This window comes from Pongo pygmaeus, chromosome 8 (assembly GCF_028885625.2).
Source record: "Pongo pygmaeus isolate AG05252 chromosome 8, NHGRI_mPonPyg2-v2.0_pri, whole genome shotgun sequence".
In the NCBI taxonomy this organism is placed as follows: domain Eukaryota; kingdom Metazoa; phylum Chordata; class Mammalia; order Primates; family Hominidae; genus Pongo; species Pongo pygmaeus.
In genome coordinates, this window is record NC_072381.2 from 68293893 (window position 1) to 68307167 (window position 13275).

A 13275-nucleotide genomic window follows, 5' to 3' on the forward strand; every position below is an offset into this window, starting at 1 on the left:
GATGCATCTCCAAAAGCAAAATTTCAGAGCCCGCAAAGAAGACTGGTGGGAGAGGCAGATACAGAGATAGCATCAGCTGGAAGTCTCCTTTCCCAACAGCAGAGTCCACAGGTAACTCAGGGGTCGCCCAGCTACCTGGGGAATCCTGCTCCTCAAATGAAGTCAATGGGAAAGACCAGGCCAAAAAAGATCCCAGGAGCCTACCCAAGGAAATGAAAGCACCCACCAAATATAGGCAGCCTGATAGCCCACAGTAATGTCTTTCCTTTAGCTTCCCCCAAAGAAATCACTCAATATGAGCCAGAGTCAGTCTCCCCAGCACTGCCTAGAGTCCCGTATTAAATCACTTTCTGACGCACATTCAAGCACAGTGTTACACACAGAATAAGGCACGGCACACAGCACAAAAAAACCTCACAGACATGCTTTTCTCTTTTTAAGCGAAAAAGAAACTAGAGGGCAAGAGAAAGCTTACCTTCTAAACGTGAGAAAAAGAATAAAACAAAAGAACAAAAAAAGATGCATAAAGAAGTCATAACAGGGAAGTGAAAGTTGTCAACTATGCAAAAGCAAAATTAAATAAAATATCAGAGTTAAAATGATTTTACCATATAGATTTAAAATACAGTCTTAGAATCTATTCAAGAACTTCACATCAATGAGAAAATGTCTTTGTAAATAAATCCATAGTTAAAATAAGCTAACTTACTCTATATAATTAAATTAGCTTTCAGGGCAACAAGAGAGAGGGCTGGTGATTTCAGGCCCCAGCTTTTACATTACCTTATAGATCCCGGAGAACATACTGTTCTACTGAGCACCCAGTGGAAGTCATACTACAAAATCCTTCTTTAGTTGACTACCAGCCTTCTGGCTGGCCCTGGAGACACTGGGGTCACACATGGGAAAGCTAGATCTTGGGGACAGTGTGTTCCCCCCACTGCCTACATCTTGGGCTCCTACAAGGAAAGTATAAACCCAAGTATCTCTGTTCCCTCAGACCTTAAAGCTTGGTTCACAGTCATTAAACAGGGAGCAGCAGACCAGAGCAGCAGCAACACAAAACCACTGCTAACAGGCTCTAGAAGGAATCTGCCAGCCCCTTTGGGGTCCTAAAAGAGATTCCAGACAAAGGGTGAAGGGATCCCTCAAACTAACTGACCAATGTGAAGACTAATATTTTAATTAAACCTTCCTTGGGGAAAATGGAATGATCAAGGGATACATCTAGAAATGCCAAGAGTTTCCTCTGTAGATTTCTCTGGATCAAAGATTGGTTAAAGAAAAGTTTTCCGTAAAGTTCAGAATTACAGGCATATCTGTATCTTACTTAGTCAGCTGGGAAGAACCACCCATATACAAGGCAGAGCTCCCATCCACGGGAATATGCTCTTCCACCAGTCCAACCAATAAGACTCAGCCTGATGGAAAAGCTATAAATCTCAGTCTTAAACCAGTATCTACCCCACATGCCTATTTACTTGTTCTACCTTAGAACAAAGGAAATTAGCAAAGATAGCAAGTAACCTATGAAACAAAAATGAAGAAGAAATGACTTTCACAATATCTGAGTACTCTTATGCTACAAAAATTACAAGATAAAGTATGAGACAGGTGCCAATCAAAACCCCCAGCCGGGGAGAGTTGGGGATTTTGCTTATTTCTCCACTAAGAACACTTACCTTGCTGGCCCAGGCATCTTCATCCCAAGAGGTGAGTTGTAACACACGAATTATCTCATTAATTTCAGCACTCATTTTTTCTACAGTAAAATTGCGATTTTTTAAAGCTTCCTCTATGCCTTGGTTTTTTGAGTTTTTAGTTGTTACAAAAATCTTCATAGCTGTAAAAACAAAAGATCAGAAGCTAAGCTTGGAATTTAATCTTGTTGTATAACAATATTCACAAAAGATGTTCTACACTTAGGATGTTTTGGGCTTTTAAGGTCCTAAAATGAATATACAAAACAAACACTACAAGTTTGACAATAAAGTTCCAATATTAGCAACCTTTATTGTAAAAATAAAAAAGAAAAAGAAAACTCAAGGTACAAAGACACCATCACAACATGGTTAAGTAACTAATTGAACCTGCATATGCTGATGACCTGCAATCACAAAATATCTAATATCCTTCTAAATCAGTTATCCTGGCCCTCACCCTGGCTCCATCTACTACAAACCTAATGGGACAATATGAAAACCGTCAGTAATACTCTGAATGGCATATCCTGCTGCCCCTGATCCCAGCAGAAGATCCCAAGATGTCAAGTTTATCATCCAAGATTTCTCTCAACATGTAGCTTGGATTTGCTAACCCCCAAACATAAAGAAGAAAAAAATAATGTCTGGGTGTGGTGGCTCACGCCTGTAATCCCAACACTTTCAGCGCAATCTTGGCTCACTGCAACCTCCGCCTCCTGGGTTCGAGCAATTCTACTGCCTCAACCTCCTGAGTAGCTGGGATTATAGGCGTCCGCCACCAATCCTGGCTAATTTTTGTTTTGTTTTGTTTTGTTTTGTTTTGTTTTGTTTTGTTTTTAGTAGAGACGGGATTTTGCCATGTTGGCCAGGCTGGTCTCGAACTCCTGACCTCAGGTGATCCACCCACCTCGGCCTCCCAAAATGCTGGGATTACAGGAGTGAGCCACTGTGCCCAGCCTCCTGAACTCTTATACTCATATGTCCTTTTTTAGCTACTACTTGAAACACCAAAGCAGGTAGCTGGAAGTCACAATGACATGAGTCACCAGATTTTTATAATAAAGTTGCCTTCTCAGAAATAACTAATTAACCCACAACTTGACTAAGATAATTCATATAAACCATGAGATGTCTGGCATATACTAGACACTCAATAAGTGCTACTCCCTTTTGCTAGTCCAGAGAGCAGCTACCATGTTTGCATTTCAGGGTGCTGCCCAATGGGAAGATAGTCCCAGCTGGTGACTAAAGAACTGATCTACTCATGATGTAAAGAACAGTTAAATATCTTTTAGGAAAAATTGGATTAATACACACTAAAAAGGGCTCTGAGTTCATGTCTTTATCATATGATGCTCTATAATATCCATTCCAGCTCCTAATTATTTTTCTATAACACAAAGGTGTGAAAATTTAATATCCTAGGCTAGAGTTTAAAGAGGAGAGTCCACCTCCCAGGAAAGGGGCTTGTTAGAGCTTTAGGAGAATAGAATTAGGCCATAGGAAGGCAATTTCAAACAAAGAAGAGGAGAAGGACAGCGTTAGAGAAGAAGACTGGTTCTCAGCAAATCAGCTACAGCCATCATGTGATAACCAATCAATCAGGTCTCATTTTTACCTAGGCTGAAGGACATGCCGCAAAAGAAAGTGAACCTTAGGCCAGGAGCCATGGCTCACACATGTAATCCTAGCACTTTGGGAGGCTGAGGGAGGCAGATCACGAGGTCAAGAGATCAAGACCATCCTGGCCCACATGGTGAAACCCTGTCTCTACTGAAAATACAAAAATTAGCTGGGTGTGGCAGCGCGCACCTGTAGTCCCAGCTACTCAGGAGGCTGAGGCAGGAGAATCGCTTGAACCCAGGAGGCGGAGGTTGCAGTGAGCTGAGATCGCACCACTGCACTCCAGCCTGGCAACAGAGTGAGACTTCGTCTCAAAAAAAAAAAAAAAAGAAAACAAAATGAACCTCAGAGTTTAGAACATGCTAACATTTTTCCCCCCTATAAAATAAAGTACAGGCAAGAAGTACCTGAAATGAGAACTGGCAGCAACTCTTTCACGGTGTTCATCGAGTTCACCAACATCACTCGGTGCTCCTGGTGAGTCAGCTCCTGCTGTCTCTCGTCAATCATCTTGGCCATCTTAGTCATTCCTGGGGCACAAAGAAGAAATTGTGCAGGGTGACTAGTGAAACAATCCAGGGTCTGGCTTTCTCGGTCTAAATCCATTATGAAATACTATGAAAGTTCAAACCGATTGCTCACTTATTGAAACAACAGACACCATCACTAAACTCTAATTTATGCAACATTACTCTTTTCAACGAAAGTAATGTATTAAATGTAAACACTAAATGTGATAAACATTTTCATATTTTGATATAAATACATTCACAAATATTAAACATCTAAATGAATAAATATATATATTTATTAAAAAGAAATTCACAGGTAAGGGAAAAACATTTTGCCAGGCTTCTATGCATACAGGTTTCATGCCATGTCTCTGAACTCTGTGCTAAAAATCTCACATGAGCCTAGTACTGAATCTAGTGGCTGAAAAAAGTTCTAAGAATAACAATGATATGTTTTGTTTTCATCTTTCTATCTTTCTGTACTTTCCAGTTTGTCCAAAATAAGCATGTACTAGTTTTATAATTAGAAACAAATAGAAATATTATAAAAATAATTATAGGGATGACAGTGTTTGAAAGCATCTGGTGTTTTGGAATCACTCTGCTAGCACTTTTTGTTTATGTTGGTTGTTATTCAAAGGCGCTATGTGATTCTCTAAAGCTTTGATTTTCAAATTACTCCTAGGATTTCTCAAGTTGTCTCACAGACCATCAAGACCAAAGAGAAGCAGAGGTGGGGCTGCTCCTGCTTCACCTAAAGTAGCTCCATTTTGTCTTTTTTTGTTTGGGGATTCTGCATAAGATTCCATTTGGGGAAATATAATTTTTGCCAGTATTATGAGAAATTTTAAGAGGACTACTCTAAAGCCACCAGAGAAACCTATTTCCAGGTGATCTTCAGTGATGGCTCAAATTCTTAACTGCCATGAAGTTTTACAGAACACCTACACTGGAACTTCATAAAAATGCGTTAACTAAAAATCAACATTTCACATAAAACAAATGAATTTTATAAAGTGGTAAAAATCAAGTTAAGCAGGTTAAACATCTAACATATCTTGTCATTGGTCTCATTCATACTTTAAAGACCCTCAAGTTCATGTTATATGTCTGTAACATCAAAAGCTGGTATCCATTTATATATTTTGAATATTTAATGCTCAGATGCCTGAATAATCATTTCAAAATAAGATTTAACCACAATAGCTCTTCTCTCCTAGGTCTGATTATATTAGGCAGCCTTGGGTTAGGGCATGAATCCATAATAGTAGGCAGGCTAATTAGCAAGCTAAGAGGTCATAAAGAACTACAGGCCAGCTGGCAGACAGTGAAGGAATGCTGTGTAATGTGGAATGGAGAGGTCAGGATGCAGGATGGCCTTCAGCATTACAGTAACAGAAAAATATTTCCTACATTCTCCAGTAGCAGTATTTGCAATGTTTGGTTTAATTCATTTGACAAGGCCAGGATATATAGAAAGCAGATTCAGATACCAGAGATAATGACATCACCTCAAAGCACAGCATCAGCTCCATCAACACAGCAGACACCTGAAAGCCCAATGCATCTTCACCTATCTTCTGCAAAAAGTAGGAAGAGGGTACCCTTTCCTTTGGCTCCAACATGGACAATCCTTAAAAAATGTTATAGAAATTGGATAAAACTAACCTGGCCCAAGATTCTTTGTGTAAGTGACCAAATCTTCCATAGTCTCCACCACCTCTGCCACTGTAAGATATTCCAAAATTCCTTTGCAAACTCTAATAATTTTACGGACCTGAAAATATATTTCAGAGTATTCAATCACATGAGTGGACAACTAGCAAACATGGTAACACAGATGTGCAGCATTCAACATATTTTCATTCTAAATAATCATCAATCTTCCATTATTATCTTTAAGAGTAGGCTTTTTGTCTCAGATTGCCTACCTCAGCCTCATCGAAGGTAAGGAGTAGGTCTGATGTTCCAGAGAGGATGCCCCTTGACCCATCAATTAGATAATCTCGAGCAGGCACTGAGTAAGGGTCTGACTGAAGCATCTGAGCTGCCTGGACAAGCTTGGTGCAAGCATTCTCAACCCTATAGGGAAGAACACAGGTTAACACACTGGCAGAACCACACAGAAGAATACCATATGCAAATGCAAAGAGAGAATATGCATGTAAATTCACAATTTTTTTCCCTACATGAAAAATAGCCAAGACCAACTGATAATAGGACCTACGTTTTTAGGTTTTACAATTTAGGCAGGGCACAGTGGCTCATGCCTGTAATCCCAGCATTTTGAGAGACCTTGTTTCAAAAAGAAAATTACAAAATTACAGGTAAAAGCAGCACATTCATTCAGTGCACTGCCCTTATTCTTTATTTCCTGACAACAAAAAATGAGGAGAAAACATCTGGGCTCTTTGACTTTAGGTTGCTCTATCTCTGTAATGCCTTTGTTTCCTTATTCCTCCCCACCCTATACACACTGCCATTAAAAGACACTGCACAAAGAACTGAAATCCTTCAGTTCTTTGCTGAAATGTTAGATCATTTTCAGATCTAACATCTGGAAATAAAATGCCAAAGCATGGTGTTAAGTGAAATTTAATAACTAAACAAAGCAAAGGAACAGGAAGAAACACAAAGAAAAAGTATGAGGCAATGCATAAATTTCTCACTCATTCATCTAGCTAAATAAATTTGTTTGATAAATCCATTGGACCATTTGAAAATATATTGTTAAAAGAAAATAAAAACAAAAATGAAAAAATGAAAATGAAAATATATTGTTAATTAAAGGTCAATATTATTAGTAACTAAGCCAGTTATTAATAGTTTAATATTAATATAAGTAACCAGGTCAGCCAAAGGTTGAGTGGCGGAAGGGGAGCTGGGGAGGGATTCATTTAAAAGAGGAACCCAAAATGCATACACCAAGTATTCTGTTTGCCTTCCTTGTATTAATAAAATGTATTCATTCATTCATTCAATTATTCATCCCCGCAGAGTTGAAAATAGCCTAATAGATCATCTCCTCTAGTCTCATATTCAATATAGCCATTATGTTGTGACTAACTTACAAAGATAAGGAACAAACTGCTTAAAGTTAAAATGCTTAGCCAGAATTATACATTCTCATTTGAAAACACAGAAAATGTCACCTGCAAATAAAAGCCTATCTCACCAGGTTCTTTTGAGGATAAATGAAGTAATACAGAAACTCCACAAGTTTAAAGCAGTATTACATTGTTAACAAGTAGAATTAAGCCAACTTACGAATTTCAACTACATAAAAAGCACTGGGCTGTGGACACTGTAGGTATGTATATAAAGATGTAAAAAGCACTATTCTAACTCTCAAGGAGCATACTTTACTAAGGCAAGACACAAACATTGGCAGAATAAGCCAATACATGGCCGGGCGCAGTGGCTCATGCCTGTAATCCCAGCACTTTGAGAGGCCAAGGCGGGCAGATCACTTGAGGTTGGGAGTTCGAGACCAGCCTGGCCAACATGGTGAAACCCTGTCTCTACTAAAAATACAAAAATTAGCCGGGCATAGTGGTGGACATCTGTAATCCCAGCTACTCAGAGGCAGGAGAATCAGAGGTGGAGGTTGCAGTGAGCCGAGATCATGCCACTGCACTCCAGCCTGGGTGACAGAGTTAGACTCTGTCTGCAAAACAAACAAACAACAACAAAAAAATAAGGCAGTACATAATAAATATCAGTGAAGGGCAAGACCTGTTTGATGTGGCTTTTGATCAGGCTTAGAGGACTGGATATTTTGTTCTTTTTAATTTTAAAATTAAAATTTTAATTTGATTTTAAATATATAATATATATTCATACATATTACACAAGCATATACACATATTTTAAACCAAAAGGGCATACAATGAGAAATCTCTTTCCCTTCACTATCTTCCATGCACTCATTCCATCCCACTTGCAACCAATACTGAGTTTCCTCCAATGTTGTATTTCCTCTGTATGTAAATGTCTTCATAAAACATTTCAGGCCTCAAAGAAGCAAAAATGTACATTTCCCCGTTTTTTACACAAATAGGATCATACTATGGTCACTCGCTGCATTCTGCTTTTTACACTTAGGTGTTGTTCTATTAAAAGTACATAAAGAGGGCCGGGCGTGGTGGCTCACACGTGTAATCCCAGCACTTTGGGAGGCCAAGGCAGGTGGATTACTTTAGGTCAGGATTTCGAGATCAGCCTGGCCAACATGGTGAAACCCTATCTCTACCAAAAGTACAAAAATTAGCCGGGCATGGTGGCGGGGGCCTGTAATCCCAGCTACTGGGGAGGCTGAGGCAGGAGAATCACTTGAACCCAGGAGGCGGAGGTTGCAGTGAGCCGAGATCATGCCACTGTACTCCAGCCTGGGCAACAGAGCAAGACTCCAAAAAAAAAAAGAAAAAAGAAAATAAGAAGAAAAAAAAAGAAAGAAAAGTACATAAAGAGCCTCCTCCTACTTTTATAAAGCTACATAATAGCCCAGGCTAATAGTTATTAGCCTGCTGTGATGAATCACCTTGAATACATGTAATTTTACCCTGTATGTCTATAGGATATATTCTAGATATAAAATTGCTGAGTCAAAAGTATGCATATGTATAATTTTTAACAAATGTTGCCATATTGCAATCTGCAGAAGTTATACTAAACAATTCTTACCTTCTCACCAATTCAAATTTTGGATCTTCACCAATAATAAACCAAAATTGGATCCAAACATAGTTTCTTTTCAATTGAGGTGAAATTCATGTAACATACAAATAACCATTTCAAAGTGTACAATTCAGTAGCATTTAGTGTATTCACAGTGTTGTGCAACCACTGCCTCTCTCTAGGTGCCAAAACTCTTCATTATCTCAGTAAAACACGCAATACTCATTAAGTAATAACTCCCTATTTTCTCCTTCTCCCGTACCGTGATAACTGCTAATCTGCTTTCTGTCTCACTGGATTTGCCTATTGTGGAAACATCATACAAAAGAATTCATACACTATGTCTGGCTCCTTTCATTTAGCATGTTTTTGAGGTTCATCCAAGTTGTAGCCTGTATCAATACTTCATTCTTTTTTTATGGCTGAATAATAATATTCCATTGTATGGATATGCCACAGTTTGTTTACCCATTAATCTACTTATGAACATTTGAGCTGTCTACACCTTTTAGCAATTATGAATAATGCTGCTATAATGTTTTCATTTTTCTTAGTTATATACCTAGGGGAGGAATTGCTAGTTTATATAGTAATTCCATGTTTGATTTTTTGAGAAACCACCAAACTATTTTCCAGCACTGTGCCATTTTACATAAGGGCTCCTAATTCTCCATATCCTCACCAATGCTTGTTTTTTTTTTTTTTTAAATAAAAGCCACCCTAGCAGGTGTGAAGTGGTATCTCATTATGGCTTTGATTTGCAGTTCCTTAATGATCAATGATGGTGAACATCTTTTCATATGTGCTTGTTGTCCATTTCTACATCTTTTATGGAGAAATGTCTATTCAATTAGGCCCATTTTTCAATTAGCTTGTCTTTTGGGGCTGAGTTGTAAGAGTTTCTTAGATAAGCTAGTTATTAAACTCTCATCAGAAATACAATTTGCAAATGATTTTTCCCAGTCTGTAGGTTATCTTTATTCAATATAGTGTTAATTTCCATTGAGGTTGAGGATTTTCATAGTTTTTAAGTTACAAAATAAAATAACACATGTAAAAGATTGTATAAATTTTAATTCAAACAAACAACATCTACCTAAAAGTCAATAATCATTTTATGCCAGGTGCAGTGGCTCACGCCTGTGATCCCAGCACTTTGGGAGGCCAAGGTGGGCGGACTGAGGTAAGGAGTTCGAAACCAGCCTGGCCTGGCCAACATGGTGAAACCCCATCTCTACTAAAAATACAAAAATTAGCTGGGCATGGTGGTGGGCACCAGTAATCCCAGCTACACAGGAGGCTGAGGGAGGAGAATCAGTAGAACCCAGGAGGCAGAGGTTACAGTGAGCCAAGATCATGCCACTGCACTCCAGCCTGGGCAATAGAGTGAGATTCAGTCTCAAAAAAAAAAAAAAATTATTTTATAAAATAGTACCAGGTACTTTAGAACCCCACCTTAACCAAATCCTCCTTCCTATTCTCCAGAGATAATTATTACTCTGAATGTTGTTAATTATTTTCTTGATTTTCTTTATACTTTTACCACCTATATATGTATACATACCTAAGCAACTTTTTGTTGAGTTCTGCCTATATTGGAACTTAAACAGAATCATACTGTTATACATGCTTCTGTGACTGTTCTTTTTGTTCAACATTATAATGTTCAGTCCATCATGTTAACAACTGTAGTTACTATGTTGTATTCCCCTGTAAGAATATACCAAAATTGGCCAGGCGTGGTGGCTCACGCCTGTAATCTCAGCACTTTGGGAGGCTGAGGCGGGCGGATCACCTGAGGTCGGGAGTTCAAGATCTGCCTGACCAACATGGAGAAACCCTGTCTCTATTAAAAATACAAAATTAGTGGTGGCACATGCCTGTAATCCCAGCTACTCGGGAGGCTGAGGCAGGAGAATTACTTGAACCCGGGAGGCAGAGGTTGCGTTGAGCTGAGATTGTGCCATTGCACTCCAGCCTGGGCAACAAGAGCAAAACTCCGTCTCAAAAAAAAAAGAACATACCAAAATTGATTTACCCATTCTACCTCTGCTGGATGTTAGAGGTGTTCTAGGTTCTTGTTTCTGTATATAGTGTTAATATGAATAATAGTGCTGTGAAAATTTTTATTCTGGCTCCTGGTACACATGAACAGAGTTTAGATTATATATCTAGTAATGGAAATACTAAATTACAGAAAATAAATATATTCAACTTTACCAGGGAATGACAAACTGCTTTCCAAAATGATTTTATCAATTGAATACTTCTACCAGCAGTATACAAACTTGATCCTCAACGTCTGAACTTTTAATATGCCAATCTGGTCAATGTGAAATGATAAACTATTGTGACTGTAACTTGCTTTTTTTTGGTTGTTGTTTTTGAGACAGGGTCTCGGTCTGTTGCCCAGGCAGCAGGTGCAGTGGTATAATCATGGCTCACTGCAGCCTCGACCTCCCGGCCACCTCCCACCTCAGCCTCTCAAGTAGCTGGGACTACAGGCACACACCATCATGCCCAGCTAATTAATTATGTTTATTTTTTGTAGAGATGGAGTGTTGCCATGTTGCACAGGCTGGTCGTGAACTTCTGGGCTCAAGCAATTCATCCATATCAGACTCCTAAAGTGCTGGGGGCCAGGCACAGTGGCTCACACCTGTAAGCCCAGCACTCTGGGAGGCCGAGGTAGGTGGATCACTTGAGGTCAGGAGTTGGAGACCAGCCTGGCCATCATGGTGAAACACTGTCTCTACTAAAAATACAAAAATTAGCCAGGCATGGTGGCAAGTGCCTGTAATCCCAGCTACTTGGGAGGCTGAGGCAGGAGAATTGCTTGAACCTGGGAGGCGGAGGTTGCATTGAGCCAAGATTGCGCCACTGAACTTCAGCCTGAGCGACAAAGTGAGACTCAGTCTGAAAAAAAAAAAAGTGCTGGGATTATAGATTTGAGCCACTGTGCCCAGCCCTGCATTTTTCTTTTATTAATAAAACTGAGGATTGTTTGTTTGTTTCACTGTTTACTGGCCCCATGAGTTTTGATAGGTAGTGTTTTTGTCATTCATTTCTAATTGTCACTGTGCTTTATTTAACAATGAATTGTTTGGGAATTTTAAAATATACTTCTACATATAAAGGACTCTTCTACTTATCTTCTGATCATTGATTTATCATTCAAATGAGTTATGTAGAAAATGTGGTCTTAAGGCACTAAAATATATTTAGGCTAGCTTCATGGCTTAACATATGATTCATTTTTATAAATTTTCTATGTGTTATTGAAAAGAATGAGTGATCCAAATTTTAGGAAAAATATTTTTCCTAAAAGTGTCTTTTGACACTTGTGTCTTTGTGGACAGGCACAGTGGCTCATGCCTATAATCCCAGGACTTTGGAAGCCCAAGGCAGGAGGATCACTTGAGCTCAGGAGTTCCAGAGGAGCCTGGATAATAGAGCAAGACCTCATCGCTACTAAAAATTTTTAAAAAATAGGCAGGCACGGTGGCTCACACCTGTAGTCCTAGCTACTCAGGAGACTGAGGCAGGAGGATTGCTTGAGTCCAGGATATCAAGGCTGTAGTGAGCTATGATCATGCCACTGCACTCCAGTGTGGGTGACAGAGCTAGACCCTGTCTCAAAAAAAAAAAAAAAAAAGTGTCTTTTGTATGCTAATAAGATGACTAGTGGCTGGGGGACCCTAGATAGCTTCAAAACGGGAGCTGGTTCCAGAAACATCAAGGCATGGTCAGAGAGTTTCTGAGTTGGTGAACACATCCGGGTGCTGGGAGGTGGTGCACCCAGGCAGCATGAAATCTTCCTCATCATATCTTGCCCTATGCAACTCTTCCATTTGGCTGTTCCTGGGTTGTATCCTTTATAATAAACTGGTAACTATTTGAGTAAAGTATTTCCATGAGTTATGTGAGCCATTCTCGCGAATTATCAAACCTGAAAGCGGGGAGTTGGGAGTTGGGAGTAGGAACTCCCAACTTTGTAGTAAAGTCAGACAGAAGTGTGGGTATACCAGGCACCCAATACTTGTAACTGGTATCTGAAGTGAGGATAGTTTTATGGGACTCAGCACTTAAACCTGTGGAGTCTGACACTAACTCTGGATAGTTAGTGTCAGAATTGAATTGCGTTGCTGAATACCAAGTTGGTGTGTGAAGAGTTGGAAGACCGGTTGTTGGTGTGGGAAAAAAAAAAGCCATACATCTGGTATCAGAAACGTTGAGTAAAAACATCCCATTATTATATACATCAACACTTATCTACATTTACCAACAAACTGTCCAGTATCTTGGCTCATCATTCCCTCTTGTATTTCAGGCTTACATCTGGGATCAGCTTACTTGTCTGAAGCACATTCTTTAGGATTTCCTCTAGTAAAAGTCTGCTGGTGACAAAATGTATCAGTTTTTGTTTGATAATGTATATTTTGTCCTCATTCTTCAAAGACTATTATAGCAGTACAGAATTCTAAGTTGACAGTTATTTTATTAGCAAACTAAGGGCAATATTTCACTGACATGGCAATGGAAGCAGGAGAGAAGGAGGTATGATGATGAAAGCAGAGACTGGAGTAATGTGGGGCTACAAGCCAAGGAAAGCAGGCAGCCTCTAGAAGCTGGAAAAAGCGAAGAAACAGAGTCTTTTCTAGAGTTTCCAGAAAGAATGTGGCCCTGCTGACTCACTTTGGACTTCTGGCTTCCAGAACTGTAAGATAATAAATTTGTGTTGTTTTAAACCACAAAGTTTC

The 13275-nt window shown here is 39.2% G+C and overlaps 1 protein-coding gene across 2 annotated transcripts in view; it reads right to left on the reverse strand.

Moving 5' to 3' along the window:
- The window catches only part of VCL (vinculin), a 121204-nt gene that overhangs the window by 42966 nt on the left and 64963 nt on the right, over positions 1–13275 (reverse strand). For both annotated transcript variants that reach the window (XM_054503674.2, XM_054503675.2), the window contains exons 3-6: positions 5770–5920; positions 5507–5615; positions 3734–3856; positions 1683–1843 (exon numbers count right to left, since the gene is read on the reverse strand). In XM_054503674.2, coding sequence (XP_054359649.1) covers positions 1683–1843; positions 3734–3856; positions 5507–5615; positions 5770–5920 — 544 coding nt within the window. The remainder of the gene's footprint in view (positions 1–1682; positions 1844–3733; positions 3857–5506; positions 5616–5769; positions 5921–13275) is intronic.